At 45.2% G+C, this 20,608-nt stretch overlaps 1 protein-coding gene across 1 annotated transcript; it reads right to left on the reverse strand.

The window, feature by feature from the left end:
* Nucleotides 1–10,128: 10,128 nt before the first annotated feature.
* Nucleotides 10,129–14,240, reverse strand: LOC142582034 (uncharacterized). Its single transcript, XM_075691456.1, has 2 exons — nt 14,102–14,240; nt 10,129–10,911 (listed from the first exon to the last, which is right to left on the reverse strand). Exons 1-2 carry the CDS (start codon nt 14,111–14,113, stop codon nt 10,312–10,314), a joined length of 612 nt encoding a protein of 203 aa, XP_075547571.1. The 5' UTR covers nt 14,114–14,240; the 3' UTR covers nt 10,129–10,311.
* Between the last annotated feature and the right edge of the window lie 6,368 nt (nt 14,241–20,608).

Genomic DNA, 20,608 nt, shown 5'->3' on the forward strand with positions numbered 1-20,608 from the left:
CGGATATAAACACTAACTCGCCACTGCCGGCAAGTAGTTGCGAGAAACGCATTATGACACTGTAAAGTTATTTCATTAATTCGAAGGAAAGTTTTGCAGCAGGAAAAAAGGTTGCTATTCCAGGTAAACATGTCTTTTTCTCACAAGTTATTTAGCCAAACTGTGGATGCATGAAATTCGTGACTTATGAATAGATTTTAATTTATTCTTTAGTAATGCTTCTAAAAGAGACTAGAAATAGCATGTGACTACCTCTGCAATCAGCAGACCATACATTTACAGTCATAAGTGGCAGTTCCATGCAGTCTCGCACTTTATATTACCTTTCCTTTCAGCAACATTGGAACTGGTGGCTGCGTTTTCAGAAGGAGAAGTGCACTTGACACTGTATATGTATGTGTGAATTCGGTTTTCTTTGTATGTGTCGGCTCACTGACAAACAGTGCAAAAATCTGTTGTACCATGAGCCTGACGACGCCTTCTGCTGCTAGAAATGCGGCACTTCGTATATTATAGTACTACATGACATTTAAATCAAAGCTACCAGATAAAATGATCAAGAAAACTAACCGCTGTTATAGCTGTTTTCCTCAAAGAACGCTTGTCCTTTATGGGCTGTGTTAATCTGAGCTCTCCACCGATGTTTCCGTAGTATTATCCCTTAGTGAGTGAGAGATTGGGGGCAATTAATCGTGTTAGTGTTTAAGTGGTGTCCTAATTATGTGCATTTGTTCCAACAAAGTTGTCTAGATTACTTTATTGTGTAGTGTAAAGCTTATGAAACCATCAGCAACTACTGAGTTGCTAACACGCATATGGATTTGTCACTATACAGGTGAAACTCGGCTGTACCACTGCAGTGCTGCGGAAATTGCCTTCACCAGCGGCTTTGCAACAGCTGTTTCGTAGCATGTCGGTATGTGTTAATTTATAATTATGTTGGGATGGGCTAGTATTATGGACCACTGCTACTCTGTATTGTGACAGATCCATATGATAAGGGATGTAATAGGCACAGCGAAAACCTTTGAATTTTTTACTATGGTACATAAACAGGCTCTCCTTTTCGTCACTGGAGCAGGAGAGAAGGGCATGCAGGCACTCCTGAATGTACATATATTTCAAAACATGAGACACACACACACACACAATTAAACTAAAGGCAGGGACGTTCCATCTTTCATCTTGAATTGAATTGTGCAGCGCAAAAATACAACACAGACCACAGAGAAGCACACATGTTAACAGGTTTGATACACACGTTAGTTCAACAGATTTGATACTTCAAGTGTGCTATTTTACACAAGGGGGAAGGGAAAGGGGAGAAAATCTGAAAAAAAAAGTGGAGTGGAAAAAAAGGAATTGTGCCAAAAAGCATGAGAAGCATCGCGCAGCCAGGATCACCAGCAGGACAACCTTACGTATAGTTTGTTTCAATCAACTCAGATCACATGCAGCCATTACTGCAATCAAGTTGTTTCCTTATGTCATATGAGGGAATGATGTGGGCCCAAAAAACTGTTTAGAGCTGAAGGATTATGTTCCATTCTAGCCTCATTGCCTGCTTTTTTATCATATTGTTATCAGCTGCTTATGTTAGGGACAAAAAGTAAGAGTACGAACTGTTTCCCGATTCGCCATTCCACACAACATGTCTTTGTGACTATATGTACATGCAGATGATCCATAGTTGAAAAATATTCAGTACAGTAGAATCTCATTACAAGATGCACTTGGTTGTAAGAGACATCTGAAAATGGTTTGGTTGGTTTTCTGATGTTTGCCACGTTAACAATACTGTATACAAGAGACACCTTTGTTACTAAGGATGACTTTTTAAGTATTCACTACTTCGAAGGCACACAACCCAGACACATTCACTTTGTGCACCTTGTGTGCTCCGAAGGGCGTAAAGATCACGCAATCCTTACACAAGTCAATCGTGCATGTCTCTTTTAGCATGAACCAGAAAAGGAGGGCAACGAGGACAGTGCAGGGCAGAAAGTGTCGGCAGTTGAAGCTGACGAGAGTCTAAGAGCACCTCAAAGGTACTGCGAGCAACAAGGCTTGCAAAGTGAAGTGTTCAAATTCCAGAAGTTGGGAAAGAAGCTAACACAATCTACAGTCACTAAAAAGCTGTGAATGTCTTCTTTAAAGGGCCTCTAAACCACCGAGGTTGAAATTTAGTTGCGGTGTTGCAGTTCTACACAATAAGGCAATGAACAGGTAGCCACGAGAATTTTTCGAAACGGTGCAGTAATAGTGGAGCTACATGTGTTTGATTATCGAAAAGTAGTCCCCACTCATTTTACTCTTTCATCTGGTACACGCCATATGGACAGTGTCGTCTTTTCCTTGCCTAGTACACCTCCAAATGTTACGGGACAGGCCAACACCAACGAGCCCTGTTGCTGCCGCGCTGGCCCGTCGTCCTGCGAGGAGTGGCGCTAATACAACGGAACTGTATGGTGACTCGTGTTGAAGAGCCTCATAGGGAGACCCTTCTGTTGGCGTTTCTGTTCTTTGCCCCCATTGGCTGCCCACAATGGCATCGCACGCAACGCGACGAGGAAGAAGGAGTGTGTGTATTTGCTTGCAGGCCTTGCCGGCAGTCGTACACTTTCATTCGACCAATCAACAGCACCGGAAACTGGTGACATCATCAGAGACAGCCTGGTGACGTCAGGACAAACTGGGGGGTGCAGGATAGGTCCAGAGAGGCGCACGGGGTCATTTTCTTCATATTGTGGTGCTCCGGCAGTGCTACGCACTCTGGCATTTGGCTTCGTCGATCGTGAAGGCATTCTGATTTCGATACGCGTGTTTACTTGAAATGTTCAAAAAATGTCGAGAAGTGGTTTAGGGGCCCTTTAAGCCACCCTGAGCATTTATTCCTTCAGATATATCAAAACATACTTTAGTGATGATGCATAATAGAGTGATCTAGTCTGGCTCCTCAGTGTCTTAAAATTTTTGGTTTCGAGAGACATGTTTCCCGTGCCTCTTGAATATCTTCTGATGAGGCTTTACTGTAATATACACAAACAATTGTGTAACTCGTCCTGCAAGTATTATTCATTAAGCCCGGTCACTTATGTGCAAAGCTTGTGGTTAAGTCTTGATGTCCGTACTTTTTAGAGCTATGTTTATTAATTCATGCTGTTCTTATTGGTTCTTCGATGCAGGAGACAATGCCTACGAAATTATTGGCCCTGATCATGAGAGCCCTCAAGGGGCAAACAACATCTCCGTTGCAGAAGTGAGCCCGATACCACTTGGAAGTTACCATGACAGATGACACGGCAGCAATAGATACAGAGACTGCCATGTCTACTGCAGCTGCAGCAGTGTACGAGGCAAGCGGCAGCGCGTCAGCATCAGCAGCAGTGTCAGAAGGAACCACACCAGGCCTGGTAGAGCAACATGTGTGCTATCACTGACTTTTTTTGTAGTGGATACAACTCATTTGCTCAACATACAAAAGCTTTTCACCACGACTGTGAGCCAGTGTTATTGTGCAGCAAGTGCAAGACTAAGTTAGGCGTTATAACACAGTACAAGCATCACTTTAATATATGCAAATGCAAACATATTACAGTTGTTGCCTCCCCAGCCAGCCCACATAGTGACAACAATGTGGAACACATGGTGGGACACACCTCTCTCCCATTACAAGATAGTAGAGACTGTCAGTGTTGTTGCTAGATTGACTGGTCTTTGTAGGCAACTAGAAGGACAACACAGGTGTCATAAGATTGTTGTTGATGTTGTTGTTGAAGAGGTAAAAAAGAAGTTTGATGCAGCTGAAGTGCCAACTGATATTGAGCAAATCAAAAGCAACCACCTGAGAAAGCAACACTAACGAAATTTGGGTATCTATGTGCCGCCAACTCTGGTAAGAATGGCATAGGACGGAAGTGTGATGAAAATCACACAGACACTGCTGTTGCATCACTGGCCACAGTGAGCAGCGACTTGTAGGGCAAGAGAGTCAACTGAAACTAACATTATGATATAGTGTCATGCTCCCATGTGACCACTTTTCAAGTTATTTTGCAAGATACAGCTCAACCTCCAGAAACGAGACTGCAACTTGTCTGTAAAAAAGCTTTCGCAAAAAATTATTCATAACACTATTAACATAGCAGTATCTATTTTTTTGTGTCTGTTCGAGGTTCCCGGCTGTCCATTAATGCAAAAATTGAGGAAAAAAAGAACATGTGTCGTACTTACACCTTTTTAACAAGTACGAGGGGGACAGAACTTTTCTAGTCATGCATCTTCATCATACTATCAAGTTTTTAAATGCCTTTTATAATTATTATTACCAGTTATATCTGAGTGCATTGTATGCATGTAGCAGGTGTAAAATCAGGTCAGTTGGATCAGATGCCTTATCTGCAAGCGAGCCCTATATTCAAGAAATTTGAATTAAAATAGTTACGTTAGAGATGCAGTCTTTCAGCACTTTATTGCCTGTGGTTTAAGCATTGCTCAATACTTTTGTGGGTGGCAATTTCAACCGGCACAGCACTGCGCTTTGCCACAGTCACATTTGTCTTTAAAGCGGTGTTTACCATTTGTGTTGATCTGTTTGTGTATGCATAGAGCAAGTTTTTAATTTATATTTTTCTGCATTCTTGTGCTTGCACTAAGCTTGTATAAGGCAGTTACAAAATGTGCGTCACTATAACGAACTGTTCTGTTGAGCTTACACTTGCAAATAATCGTGTTCAGATGGCCGCACTTCTATGCGGGTGCACCGCTAGCTTTGTGTATGTTCTCATGTTTGTATAAAGCTTATATAAGCTAGTTAGAAAATGTATGTCACTAAGCATTGTGATATTCTTTAAAGAACTGCTTGGTTGGTTTTACACTTGTGAATTAGTATTGAGGCGGTGGTATTCCCATGTATGCCCACTGCTAGCTTTCTGTGTCCTCACGTGTTTGTATTAAGTTTCTACAAGGGAGTTACAGCATGTACGTCACTAAGCGCTGTGATATTTTTTAATGAACTGCTTTGTTGGTTTTACACCTGTGAGTAATAGTACTCGGGTGGCACTAGTCATGTGTAGGTACACAGGGACCATTTGTATACATTATGCTCATGTAAAGCAGTTACAAAGTGTATGTCACTAATTACTGTGATATTTGTTGAATTGCTGTGATGGTTTTACACATGTGAATAATAGTGGTCAGGACACAGTACTTGCGGTGTATAGTTGAATTTATACACTGCCAGGACATGGGCTGTATACGTACCAAAAGAAATGTATGTCATTATATTGTTGTGATTATTACTGTTTGGATTTTATTAAACTGTAATAAAATTGTGTCTTGTATCTATTGAGGTATGGCAATTTGTCGTGTAACCAAACTGAGGACCTGAACTTGTGCATACAAATAAACAGCTAATTTAAGAGTATACTGCTCATATTCTGCTAAACCAGTTTAACAAATCTTGTACTACAATGCTGGAAAAATGACAGAGCTGACTCGGATGTACAGAAAAAGTTCTGCACTGGCTGAAGGACTGCCCCACACTGGAGTTCGTAATGTTGCGTTTATTGGAGTAGAACAGAAAGTGCACTTCTATTAAAAATGCGACAGTCGGTGCAGAAACATAAGGCAGACGAGTGGATGTGGCACATTTTTTTCAGGGCCCTCCATGCCTACTACTGCATTTCTAGTCTTCCTGTGCTCTGCGTATAAGCCCCTGTTCAGCCAAGGTTTTTACTCCATGACAGTTGTTCTACTGGGTTCGTAGCAATATTGAAGAAAAAAATTCAATGGTTTTCAAGGACTTTCGAGGCACCGACACAGTAACTTCAAGGACCCCGTGCAATGTGTGTAGTAGTTTGGACAGGCAATAACTTGTTCAAGAACACCGTTAACTTTAATGCAAACAAAAGAAAACAAAACAAATCGCATTTCAGTGATTTCAAACATTTGAAAGACTGCTAATTTGCCTTTCACCGCCCACCACTAAACGCACACAAGGAAGCATTTCAAGAAAGCGCTCAAAGTTTTTCTGCAATAGCACAATTAACTACTTGGACCTGCAACATTTGCAGTTTTTGAATACTGTTCGGTTTGACAGTGTATGTGATGTCATCTGTTGCCTCAGCTTTTTTCACCATCAAATAAGCAATAGTCATTTCTAATTTCTTTTTATTGTGTCTGTCGCTCTCAATTTACTCTTCACGGCTTCTCTTTGAATGCCTCAACTGTTGAGCTTCCTGCTTCTGCTCCTCCAAGCACATTTATCGCCGGTTCCATGTGCATAAAACTGGTATCTGCAGCTCCTTTGTAATTTCAACTTTAAGGATGTCGCTTTCCTTCTATTACCTCCAGAGACAATTTTCTGTGACATGCGAAAGAGTGTCACAGAAGGGAAAAAAAGCGCTTGGCAATGTCTGCTAAGTCTAGCCAAGTGTACAAGTTTAAGGACTTTCCAGTACTTCTAAAAATTCAAGGGTTTTCAATGCCTTGAAAATGGCATTTTAGAAATAAAGGATTTTCAAGGCTCGCTACAAACCCTGGATTCTAGCACCTAAATAATTTTACAAGCTTATTTTGGCATGGATTTAGGAAATTCATGCTTTCTAGCTAACGCTGCACTATCTCTGTACAGTGAAGCCACGAGAGCGCAACTATTTTGGAGTAAAGAAAAATACTGAAAGCTTTTAATACCACTCTTCTTTTTTTCTATGGAGCTTCGTATTGCCTAGTTAAGTTTACGAATGTGCCTGGTTTTGGCGGGCGTTTCTTCGGCATTTTCTGGAAGAAGCAGATGTCTAGCCCCCGTATTCAGAAATGTATCTTAATACAAAGCTCATGCTTGACTTGATATAAACGACGCCTGGTGCGAACGTCCCCCAAGACGCTCACTGCCTTTCTTTTGGTGCGTTCACGACTTGCGTCGTTTAGATCAAGTCAAGCATGGGCTTCAAGTTATGATGCATTTCTGCATATGGGGGTAAGCGTGCACAATTTCGGGCAACGCACTGTGCCATTGACACTGAGAGAAAACGGGGAAAACAGAGTTAACCACTTATGCTCCTAAACTTTCGCGTACCTGTGGTGTGCGTGTATCGTGGAAGAAGAAACAGCGCAAACACAAGGACGAAAAAAAGCATCAACCACACCAGCGCTTCGTGGTGTGGCATGTTTTTGCGTCGTCCTTGTGTTGCGCTGTTTCTTCTAAAATGCTCAACCAACTAGCCGGCAAGTCCATCCTGTGCATATATAAATTGAACACACGCATGAGTGTAGATGGTCTTCGAAGCTTTTAGAACGAGCACTGCCACAGGATACGAGCAGTGCACGCGTAACAAGTGGACACATTAGTCATTTAAACATGCGTGCCAATGCATTTGACGCGGCTATCGGCATAAGCAGTCTCCAAATGCTGGAATGCATGCTCTTCAAAACGCTAACGATCCGCTGCTAATGCAGGACAACAGCTCACAGCGGACTGAACCAAACTCCAAACTAATGCACTTGAACGCCTACACGGCAGCGTGAGGCACGTCGAAATGCCTGGTACTGGCGTCGCAGTTGCTCACCAGTATACGCGCGAATTAAATTCACATACGTGGATGGTTGGCGCAATACTTTGTATCCGCGTATTTTGGAGAACATATGATGCATGGACTGGAAAAGCACTCGATCATGAGCTGAACGGCACATTTGTTATTTTCCTGCGGTGACGACAAGCCGTGAATAGTTCTCACGTTGTCGTCTACGTTGTCTTCCTTCGTTAGTCGTAGCAAGGAATGGAAATGATGCAAATGCACACGTATTCCAGTACACAACAGCACAGCACACTGCAGAGAAACCCCACCCACCACAGCCGATTCATCAAATACGTTTGGTATATATATAACCTCTAAAATAATACGACTGGGTGTGGCGGCGCTGTGGTGTAATGGTTATGATGTGTGTTTTGAATTGTACAAGTGCGAGTGTACGTGGGTTCGAATTCACATGATGTATAGAGCAATTGTGATTCATGATAAGTATGTGATTCCCTTGACAATTGTATTAATTAGATTGTGTGACTCCTGATTGTGAAATTTGCGAAGATATTTGCTGATTAAGTGTTGATTCGCTTTTTTTTCTCCTCAGTGGCGTTCGTGACGCATACGCATACGCCGCTTCAGAGCAGTCACGCCTCACGGTAGGCAGCAAATAGCCAGGAAAAAATGACTTTAAAATCCTGCATAACTTTGCTCACGCCTATTCTGAAGGCTGCTTGGAATCGGGCCAGTGTCTCTGAGGAGCCGCCTAGAGAACAGTATATCAGCGGCCCTAATTTGATCTGATTTCCTGCCTGCATGCGTGACCAGGACTTGGCTAAGAGGGTATTGGGAAGAGTACTAGCACTCTGTTCTGAAGGAGTACAAGCACTCTGTTTGGGGGAGTAGAAGTACTCGGTCTGGCGGTGTACTATTAACCCTGCGGGGAGAGTATTAGCACTCTGCGGAAGAGTACTAGCACTCCCTGTGGGAAGAGTATTATCACTCTGCGGAAGAGTACTAGCAATCCCTTGCGGTGGAGTAACAAAACTCTGTCAGGAGGAGTTGACCTACTCTCTCTCAAAGAGGGTCGATCTACTCTCGAAAAGAGAGTGAAATATGGGACAAGCAGCTACTCCCTCAAAGAGAGTGCCCGGCACTCCCTTAGTTTTTAGAGTGTAGAAAATGGGAGTTTTGTCGCTCCTGGTCGATCACATTGTCCGCACGAAACCTGAAGTGAACTGAGAGAGCTGGGGCCAGTCCTACTAAGGTAATAATGCGCTAGCCAACGCTCTCACGTTAGTGTGATTTGGGCGAAACTACTGCGATTTCTAGTTTTCCAGGAAATGTTCAAGATTGAACGAGCGCTCACGTCTTGTGCTTCGTTCATCTGCTTTTCGCGCTGTTTCATGCGTATGACACACAGGCGTCTCACATCCGTGGTGAACCCATTTAACCAAACGAAAGAAGAAATACAGTCCTGAATACTGAACATTGCTTTGAAACATTACCAACATAAAACTAAAACTTCATAAACTTAAAAACTTAAAAATTAAAGGAAAAAGCACGCACAGATCTTTTTTTAAGACGTGCGCCCTAATCGAAGCGCACGAGTGTTTTTTGCATTTCACCGCCATCGAAATGCGCTCGCCACGGTGGGGAGTCGAACCAACCACCATGTGGTCAATTAAAGAATGCCGCACTCACTAAGCCACAGGGCCACGTCTACATTAGACTATGTGGAAATCGCTATATTCTTGTTTTTCTTTATTTTGGGCCGCTCTGTTGTTGATTTGTGTGAATTCCATGCATGTGGTAGCGAATTGGGCAATACCTGCAAGGATTCACCTTGCCTCACGTCATCTTTTCGTTCTTACAATTATTCAGCGTTGTTGAGAAGCCGGCTATATATTTGTTGCCAGCATTTCAAACTAACTAACTAACTAACTAACTAACTAACTAACTAACTAACTAACTAACTAACTAACTAACTAACTGAATTAATGAATTAGTCTGTCAATATCACATAAGCTGCCAGATATTTTGTGTGTCACTTTTATCTGAGTTATGTCAGGCTGCCCCGGATAATTTACGAATCCGCACCAAATTGGCTGCCTTTCGTTGTCATTCTGGTTGCCTTAAGGATTTCAATATAGAAGGCTTGCATCCCCATATTTTATTCTCCTCATCGTATGTGTAGGTGCCCCGCCAGTAAAACTTCCTACGGCAGCTGCGAAACTGCATGAGGCAAAATAACAAAAGAACATGCGCGCTTAATTGTCGGAGTCGCCATGTAGCCGCATGGGCTCTCCGCATACACGTGTGACATCAAAGAAAAGGGCGACAATGTTCGTTATGATCTAGGATAATGTGGGGAAGATTCACGACGCCTTTCGCACGCACGTAATTCAATTATTCGTAAAAAATTGTAGCACCGCCGCATAGGGATAAAGGACGAAACGATGATAGACGAAGGCGGCCTGCAATGACAAACAGTTCTTACAGATGGAAAAGCTTTATCAGCCCGGATAGAAGTTTCAGTGTTAGCGGCTAGTAACACAAAGCGACAAGGTGCCGTTGTAAAAAAAAACAAATTTATTGCATGGACGCCACCAGTCATACGCCTGGATGTGCTCGCTTTTGCGTTTCACTGATTATAAAAATAACTGTGGCTGAAACGATATAAACAAATGAAAAGTAGAACCAAAATCATTTGCCGACGTTGTCCAAGAAAGCAATGCCGGACGTCTTGTTACGCAACTCGAGACGGTTACCCTTCCGTAAAGCGCCTCTAAGCACGGTATCCCGCGGCACTGTAGACCTGGCTGTTAGGCGAAGTGTAGCCGTAGCTGTATCCCTGCGACGTGCGCTGTTCGTAGGGGCCGTAGGCTCCCCCGTAAGGCACCGTGTTGTAGCCTCGCTGGTGCATGTATTGGTTGTAACGGTCGTCAAAGAGGCCACCTCTGTAGGAACCGTACGGGTTGTAGGCACCTCCGTAACGATAACGTCCGTAACGACCATCGGCATAACCTGGGTAACCTGTGTACCCTGCATGTGAGCCGTATGCTCCGTAGCCCCTGTAGCCAGAGTAGCCACCGTAGGCGCCGCTGTATGGCCTGTTGGAGCCGGTCGAATAGCTTGGTGCGTATCCCGGCGCGTATCCGTACGCTGATCGGTACGGGGCTGTGTAGCGTCCACCAGTGTAGGCACCGTAGTAGCCGTCCCTGCCATAGTACTGATCGGCATAGCCTTGGCGAGCGTAGTAGCCTCGGTTGTAGTAGTCACCGGAATAAGCTCCGGTGTTGTAAAGAGCCGGGTTGTACGCGCCGGCATTGTAGCCTGCGCGTTCGGCTGCCGCCACAATCAGCACGGCTGCCAGAGCCAAGAGAACCTGCGAATGTGAATGCAAAAACGAGAAAAAGATTTGAATAAAAAAATGCTCTTCTGCTTATGACAGGCTTGGTTTTATACATACGGCAGTGAACAGGTTGGTGACAAGTGCTATCCCCCTGTTTGAAAGGAGACCTTAGGTCATCGTAATCATCATCATCATGACAAATTACATTCCTGTAAATACATTTGCTCTTACAACGAGGTGATACCCATGAGTTACATCCTCGATACAAAATGGTATCTATCTATCTATCTATCTATCTATCTATCTATCTATCTATCTATCTATCTATCTATCTATCTATCTATCTATCTATCTGTCTGTCTGTCTGTCTGTCTGTCTGTCTGTCTGTCTGTCTGTCTGTCTGTCTATCTATCTATCTATCTATCTATCTATCTATCTATCTATCTATCTATCTATCTATCTATCTATCATCATCATCATCATCATCATCATCATCATCATCATCATCATCATCATCATCAGCCTGGTTACGCCCACTGCAGGGCAAAGGCCTCTCCCATACTTCTCCAACAACCCCGGTCGTGTACTAATTGTGGCCTATCTATCTATCTATCTATCTATCTATCTATCTATCTATCTATCTATCTATCTATCTATCTATCTATCTATCTATCTATCTATCTATCTATCTATCTATCTATCTATCTATCTATCATACGAAGCCAACGTATCCTCGGGCTGGTGGATTTATCGCAATAATAATGGGCAGGTTTCTTAGAACTCTTCAGTCATCAAAGATTTCTGTCACCGAAATATACACACTGCGCCACGGGCTGCAGCCTGGGAAAATAATGAAAACTTTTTCTCTGCTTCATTACTGTCGGCAGCCCTTACAGCTTGATGCGAGAGCGTTTATACAAAATTTAGCAAGAAGTGGGCGATGGCGACGCAAAGAAATGTAGATCCGCGCAAGCTGTCTACCAGTCGTGTCTGTGTGCCTATGTATTGATCGAGCGCGTCGCGCTGTATACCTCACGTCAAAGACGCACCAACTAAGCAATCTGGAAGCTAATTATTCGAAAATTATTAACAGGTCGATAAGGAAAAGCCGACATCAGCAACGGCGCTTCTGAAACCGGTCCGAGGAAGTTTTGCGTAACGACGCGAAGAATGAAACTGATTTTGACATTGCAGACGCAATGGGTTAAGAGAGACGTGGACGTCTTGAATTTATCATCGGACCATCGCAATTTCGCATTCTTCGGCGACTCGCCGTCCTCGCGGTGGACGTTGCTCACAGCCTATTCGAGCTCATCACTGCGCAACAGCGCAATAGGCTTCGACGAACCATTTACGCTTACGAGCATGTAAAGAAGGCGGGCTGGTATGTCTAAGTGAGATATACGATTGCTGCCTATATTTGGAGGTTCCTGCTTTCGGAAACCTCTTTTGGACGGATGTGCTGCAGACAACTACCGCATGTGCAAGGTGTTCGATAACACTATGATTACTTCGTAGAGAAGCTGTCGGATACGATAGCTCTCTAAAAGACAAAATTAGATACATTTGCACCAGTTATCCGGGACTGTCTGGATTACTGCTGCAGTAGAAAAAAAAGCTCATCAGTGAAAACACTTTCACCTTTTGAATTCACTGAATGACACCTAGGAAAACGACCGAATGGTCGGCTATGCCGGTGCGTGATCATGCTGAGCTTTTGAACTAGGACGCCACGATGGATCTGACGTGGTCGTAGAAGTTATTAGGCCATTGTGTATGCGCTCAGACCGCATTGTATGATGCAAAACTACCGCTTATGCACGGAAAAGTCCAGCGGATGACTCTTCCAGTGTGGGACCATGCTTGGCAATGCCCATCGTCGACGTTAAGAGGCCTCAGCGTAGCCTGAAGCTTCTGGACAAACTGAGCCTTCTGGAGAATGTGGCCGTGCTCTGCTCTGTTTTCCGCCGACGACACCTCAGCGGTGAAGCCATTCGCTCTTTTCTGACATTTTCTACCTGCCTTTGTGAACGTCTTTAACTGGAACACCTTTTGTGTGTATGAGTGTGTCTCTGTGTGTGCGTGTGTTTTTAACGCTTTTCTCTCTGTTCTCTTTCTAACTCCCATCACCCGTCCCAAGCGTAGGGTAGCAAACAGGACACTGATATCTGGTTAACCTCCCTGCCTTTCCTCTGTCTCTCTCTCTCTCTCAGACTTTAAAAGTAAAGTACCTTGTCATACTCAGGAAGGGAGTGATCTCAAGATTGACGCGTCCGCTGCATATGACAGCTACGACTGTTCCCGGTTTCGTGTCCCGTGTAAGAGTTAAAGCTGCTATACCTTCGAACACATGAGAACTAGGTGACAGGAAGGTACAGGAAGACAGAGTCCTGCCTGTAGGGATATACAATTGCAGTCTCAATTTCTACGGTCACTCGAGAATGTGTTCTCAGATACATCGCGCGTTCGATCTTTCTACTGACGCCTGTACCCCAATCCTTCAAGACAGACTATATCCAGTAGATAAGTTTCGCTTTAGCTGGTATGTACCCCAATTATGCAAAACAGACTATATCCTATACATAAGTTTCGCTTTAGCTGGAGGTATACTAATAACAATATTGAAATGCAATATTAATCATGTAGTTATGTAGGAGCATGGCAAATTGGTGTCAGCGAAACGAAAAGTGAGGAGTACTAGAACGCAGGCTAGCGTTGCAATGCGCTAGCCTGCGCTAGGCTAGCCGTGACATAGCTTAAGGCTTTCGAGCACGAGAAATTTACGTACAAATTCTGAAAAACTGAGTGATTCCTGCCCTTCTTTCTGAGCAGTCGAATCGAAGGTCAATGGAGCTTATGGTTGTTCCAAAAATGTGGATTAAGGTTACTGTCACGAAAAGAACTAGGGGTTTGCTTATTTTTTCAAAGTCAGCTAGCAGTTAGGTTCAACCCTATCCCGCAATAAACTGTAACATTCAAGTAACTGTTTAGCAGGCACAGCATCTCGGATTTTGATGTAGGACATCTTGAAATCAAATATTAAAAACTTTGACTGAGTTCTTCAATGGTAGTACACTATGAAGTGTTCACATGCGGTAAAAACGTGTGAAAAAGTTGCTCTCATCGCACTCAAATAGAACTATCAAATTCAAAAAATAAATTGAAAGGTAAAAAAAAACGAAAAAGAAAACGATGCAGACAGAAAATAGGGGTTTGTGTTCACCTTCATGTTCATAGCGTCAAGTCCTTTAGGTGCTCCTTTTCCAGAGAAGGTCTTCCCAGCGGATGCGGACACCAAGCCGGTGAATTATGGTGCCGGACGCTCCGGATTCGAGGTTTTTATGCGGGGCCGCATAACGCAGCGTGTCCGGCCCACTCCCTTTCCCAAGCGCACCTGGGCGACGGTGAGCGCGCACGATTTTCGAGGCACGCCACCGGCCCAGCTTCGGATCTGCCCGCTGACGAGAGGAGGAAGGCGAGAAGGAGGGCAGAGGACTCTCATTGTCCAGCTTGGGTCGCAACGGGTTGCTGTTGTTTCCTTGGCGCCGCCTGGCCAGTCTCCATGCCCTGAGCCCTGTGCCACAGCCGACCACGAGATCAGCGCCTCGCAATCTTTCAAAAGTGACCAGGACGTGTCCGCAAAGTATATATGCATGCGGATGGCGTACGGGATTCCAAGGTGGATGATTCTTTGGAGCAGTTAAGCTGGGCATGTTTTACTCATTGTCCCTGCTTTGATGGATAACGTCTTGATTATGCGGCGCGTCCTCAATGTAAATAGTTTGTTTACGCTGATTGCGTCCCATGGGCAACTAGTTACCGTCGCCTGCCGCTGCTACATTTGAGAAAACAAAAACAGCGCCTGTCACGATAAAGCAGTAACAACGAACTGTTTTCGGGGCAGCAGTCACTTTGACCAGATATAAACAAATAGAGATCGCAGCAGAAAGAGATAACAGTATATCTAGTTCACCCTACGAGGCCGCTTGACTGCGACTTCTGGCTTCATGGTCACCAGCATCCTTCGCTGACGGCTTATAAGCGGAAAACGCGCCTGCTTCAACATGTATGAACATTTATGCAGCCCCGGAAAACTTAAGAGCAGTGAAAAGAAATTATACAGTCCCGTACATGCGTCTTAGGAAGCTTGTGTTCAGGTCCTGAACAGTGCGACTGGAATTATAGAGTTTCAGCTGTGCCACGCTTACCTCTCATTCGTATGGCAATACGGCGATTATGTGCGTTGTACCTACCCAGAGCTGATGGTCAAAAAGGATTGCCGTACTATCTGCTCTAACCATGCCGCTAATGAGACATGGGTAATAAATCTCTCTTTAGGATGCTGTTTGTTTTTTAGGTGCCGAGACACTGAGAGAGAGAGAGAGAGAGAGAGAGAGAGAGTGAGAGATAGAGAGAGAGAGAATAGAATTTATTGACAGGAAAGACAGAGAGGTCAACCTGAGCTAGTGCGTTCTAGTCTGCTACACTGCACTGGGGAAGAGAGAAGGGGAGAGAAAGTACTGGGATGGGTGATGATGATAAGAGAAGTGTTGAGTGCTTATGTAAATGAGACAGTTGCCTTGCTAGAGCAGCTCGTCGAGCTTGGTGTCCTGCAGAAATTACTTGCACGCATTGAAGTTGCAGTGTCAGGCCATGGGCCTAGGATAGCTTCCTCCGAAGTGGTTGCCTGCTAACGCTGGCTAGGAAACTTTGAACTGAATACTTCAGGATATGATACAGCTCGTAGCGATGGCATAGGATGTTACCTATGACCTGGTCCTGTCATAACACACGGCAGGAAAGGCAAACGCGATCGGCCCTTAGAAAGTGCTTACCATTAGTACTATCAAAAATGTTCGCTCTGAAACTTGAATTACATGTAAGGGAGAATTGGCATACACATGGACTGTAGCATGAAGCTATACAAAGGAAACCAAACGGCTCTGTCGTAAAAACCCCGTATTGATTACTTTGTAGCTTCGGGCTACGGTCCAGGTGGATGCCGAATCTTCCCCTTTCATGAAACTTTCACCCCCCTGCGGATTTCCGCCGAACTGATTTGCAATCTCTGAACCTTCAATTTATACCAACATATAATCTTGGACAGGTTAGGATCTTGACACGAAATGCAGCTGGGGCAATGAAGGGGGTTAAGATCTGGTGTTGTCTGCGCTTTTTATGAAACGCGGTCGCCCGGAGCCGGCGTTAACACACGCCCCTCCGCACCATGCAGGGTCCGTGTCTAACGTAGCGAAACCCATTCCTAACGCGCCTTACCAGAAGCATCCGCCACACTTTGAGCGCTCGGGGGTTGTGGTTCCTTTCACCTAACTGGCAGGATACTTGTTGAATGGTAACTGATAGACTCCCACCAGTTCAGCAAGCGGCTAGCGCCATAGAGATTCGTACTATAATTACTAGAGGCACTACTCTGGGGTTGCTATCGCTCAGTTTCTGCGGGGAATGGAAGTTAGTATATGAATCAGTCTGATCTTCGGGCTTCTGGCTTCAGACGTTCTTGTGGCTTTATTCACTATGCTTCATCTGGATTTATTGACCTAAATTTCCAACCTGGCGTTAACAGTGCAGAACATAAACGGGCCATGAAACGAGATGACGATACCACAAGCGCCGTGGTGTCGTCTTCTCGTCTCGCATCCCGTCTAGGTTTTGCGCTGTTAACACCAGGATGGAAAACCAACGAGCCCCAAGCAGCTATTCTAGCTAAATTTCCAAGCTATTCCTATAAATGCCGAGGGCAATGCCACTCTGAGTGAATGCATATTCATTGCAAATTGTTTCAACGTTGACTTGGTATGTGCACCTACCCACCCTCCCCCTTACCCCGCAGTAATGTCACTACGGTGGTACAAGAATTCTGTAAATGAAATAAAAGAAAAACATCCACATAGTATAATAGTCATTCCCATGATAGGTGAGCCGTCATGCATGTAGCTCTTAAAGACAGCAACGCCAGACTTCCTCCATGTAATCTTTGCGGGGATCTCTGGTTACAGCACGCTATTTATACGACGCAGGAGCTAAGTTTGTCAGGGCTCAATATAAGTTTTCGGTGATCACAAACGCCGATTGTTTCCTGTCAGGTTTGATATCGTGCCACCATGACTACAGCACTGATATTGCAAAGTTGCATGCTTGCAATGTTGGTTCAGAGGCAGGTTATTTCTCACCCTACTGCAGTTGAAATAGGGCTGCACCTGTTGTAAACGAGGTTCGCGCATCCGGGAATGAAATGTGGAAAGAAAAAAACAGCGCCAATTTACTTGTGCTGCTGTATGCAACTAACACGCTTCTTGAACCTGCGGTGGAATACTCACGCGCTGTTGTGGAATTTAATCATTTATTGTTTGAGTGTGGCACTGCCTTTATGTTGATGTTTTCCTTGTGTACAGGTTGGGAGGGTGGGAAGTCATTTCAGTACCGCGTGAGAGTCTTCGTACACTTGGGCAGCCACAACCGCTGTTCTTTAAGGTAAAGGAAGTGAAAGAGTTACTAGAGTTCAGATATCATTACGCGCTGAATTGACTCAAAGCACAGAAGAAAAAAGCCAAGAAAAGATTGTTGGCCACGCACGGGAAATGGCGGTCGGCCCACAGCGGTAGAAACGCGAAGCACGTTCACAGTACCTTTTCGAGCGGTTCTGGCTGACAATGCGATGAAATAAGTCAACCCCTGTCACATGGAAACCTCGACGAAGGCCAGAGACGCACGGCGGAGATGACTTTTCGCATACCATGGACGGCAAACTCAAGGTTTCCCGCCGCTAAATTCTGTTCGAAGCTCATCTCGCGTTCGTGCTGCAGCGTTCAACAATCCCTGGACGAATGGAGCGCACTGCTATCCGTGCAGCACCGCCGAGGCTGCGACTCGTCCTGTATTCGTCCCAAAGGAATATGTTCGTACAGGCCGCCGCTGTTTGGTGCGTTCTCGGCGTCGCCGCTGACAGTCTAGAGCTCCTCGATGGCTGTTCTATATCAGAGTTATTTTTGTCCTCCCCCCTCCCCCCCCCGAACCATGGCAGTGTAACTTATGACACACCCCCGTAGCTCCCTTAAACAGCTTGTCGCCAGGGTCTCGGTCCCAGACAAGATAGCCCGTGCACTTTTTGACCAAGAACGTACGTGTTATCACGCTGGTGTGAAACGCGAGACAGAATTAATTAAAACCAAAGGGAATTGTCGTACGTTTGAATACGTGCTGAAAGCCAAGCTCGGTCACCGTAAATATAGCGGGCTCTTAACAACGCTCCCGCTCCAGAGCTCAGCCTCTATGATAGCATCACCCCGGCGCCATACACAGCGCGGAATGTGGAAAGGAAAATTAGCATTCTAGTTCGTTTTCTTGTGACACCATTTCGTTCCAGCGTCATAGTGCGTGCTAAAACACCTCTAAGTTTTTTCTCAAGCACTATTGGGAAGAATTAGGTTTATGTGAAGAGGGTACATCTTGTTGCCAATATTACTGTGCTTCTCCAAGACAACAAAACTTGGCGTAACTGGAATTAGGTCTGGGCGTGACGTAAGGAATTTTCAGTTCTCCGAGAGAACGCAACAGAATAGCCCGAATGAAAATGACACACAAGTTGTGAGACCGGACTAGTTGGTATTCTATGATGATGTAACCATCGCCTTTCTGTCGCCTTTGCTGTGTTCTGTGTCCGTTCCTGCGCTGGTTACATCATCATGAAAGTGACAATCTTGATAGAGGACATGAGTCTCTGTCGCATGCGTAAGCGGGTCCTGCATCGTCTGCTGCACTGTTTTGTGTAGAACAACGATGCTTTGGGCTAGCCGGTATATGTTTCAAACGCTAAAAAAACACTCTTGGTTCGGAAGCATTTCGAGTGGCCCCTATCTCACGTTTGGTACTGATTTCTGTGTGGTTCTGCCACTGTCTTCTACACAAGTCTCCCCTCGAAGACAGTGGCTTTGCAAACGAGAATATTGGCGTACGCCTCGAGGCTTAGGGGCACTGCATCGAATTGCCTATACCTGCATGCCGGCAGTTAGCGTCAGGGCCAAAGTTGTTAGGCAAACACGACCGCGCGCATTCAAAGCGCCCATTTCGCGCGCAGTGCGGACGTTGTATGCATAGCGCGAGCACGAGCGGACACTCTGTTATACACGGCGAACGAATGGCCGGTTCCAGATGATTCCGGCGCACACCGAACGCGCACTCCGCGTCAGACCACGAAAGGCGGCGAAGATATTAGGCTCGGCCTCGGCGAGAGTCCCTCGGCGCGAGTGGGTGGGAGGGGTCAAGCAGGTCGGCCACCATAGCGTTGGCGGTGGTCACGATCGAGCGATGCGATCTTCGATAAGTGCGCATGGCGACCATCTCGGCGCAAACCTCGGGGAACAGCGGGAGCAGTTGTGGAAACGATAGTTGCCCAAAGTGAGCCTTTGCGAGCCCGTCCAGCATTGCATAACCATCACACAAACAAAACAAAAAGCATGCAACTTGGGCAATAAAAAGGAATCCATCGATTGGGTTCGGATTGGGCAAACTGTTTCGTAGGAAAGGACACGCGCCGGGCGCGCCTACCCGTGATAGGGCGTGAGGTCGTTACATGTATCTCTTATCGGAGTGAACGGGGTATATTAGTGAGAGCATACAAGGACGCCGCCGGTTCCGGGAGTCAATCAGCTTCTTCTGTAATTGCAGGTTCTCCAAGCGGCGAGGACGCGATGACAAGTAGGCGAGGTCTCGCAAGAGCGGAACCGCGTAATTAGCGGTTTTAGATTTCAGTGAGGGTGTCGAGGACCTCTAGCGCTGCACTAAATTATCCTTTCTCCTATTACGGACCAAGCGTACGCAGCGTGTGCGAATATAATCGAAAGCTAAAAGTACTTCAACGTTTCCAAAGCTTGACCTCATCTACAGGCCACTGAATCAGTTTACATTTGGGAACGACTCTACGCAACCAACGAGGTTCCGGCTGTAGTTAGAGCGTAGAAATGGAAAATCAACTGAGCCCGTATTTTTTTTTTCACAGGACAGTTTGCATTAGAACAGGTCGTAAACGCGGGAATTGCTCAATCATGACAGCGAACATATGGGTAAGGCAGCCTGCCAAAGGCAGAGAGTTCCTATGAACAAAAATGTTGTGCTTTCATCTGCAGTTTTATTTGCAGACGAAAATACTGATATTAGATAGTTTTGGCGTACGATCGCGACGCCCGCCCGCTGCTCGCAAGTGTACTTTGCGAAAGGCCGGGCCACGTGTGGCGACAACGCGTGTAGGATTCGTTGGGACGGCCCGCGTGCGTAAACTAAGTTAGTGGCCCCCGTGAAATAGACCTGCAAGTGGCTGGCCGGCTTCGAAGCCCCGATTTTCTAAAGACGAGATGTCTACCCTTGTCTCGAAGAAGACTCGAAAAGGACGAGTGCGGCATTTGAGGCTGTGGGTATGCTATAGGTCTCAAGAGTCAGGGGCCGTATTCAGAAAGCTTTTTTCTTCGAAAGCATTCTTTGCGATTGGTCAGCCGCCTTAGCTAATACTAACATTGTTTATTTATTATCATCTTAGGACCACGATAATTAGAGAGGGGTGTGGTTCAAAGTGACAAAAAGCTAACAAGGCAATAGCTTACAGTACATGAGCCCACATGCTTTTTTATACAAGTTTATCTAGTGGGTTTTCGAAAAGATGATATTCCTCGATAGTTGCTGTCTCGGCAAGAAGGCGATTTCACTCTTAAAAAGTCCA

The sequence above is a fragment of the Dermacentor variabilis genome, chromosome 5 (genome assembly GCF_050947875.1).
Source record: "Dermacentor variabilis isolate Ectoservices chromosome 5, ASM5094787v1, whole genome shotgun sequence".
In the NCBI taxonomy this organism is placed as follows: domain Eukaryota; kingdom Metazoa; phylum Arthropoda; class Arachnida; order Ixodida; family Ixodidae; genus Dermacentor; species Dermacentor variabilis.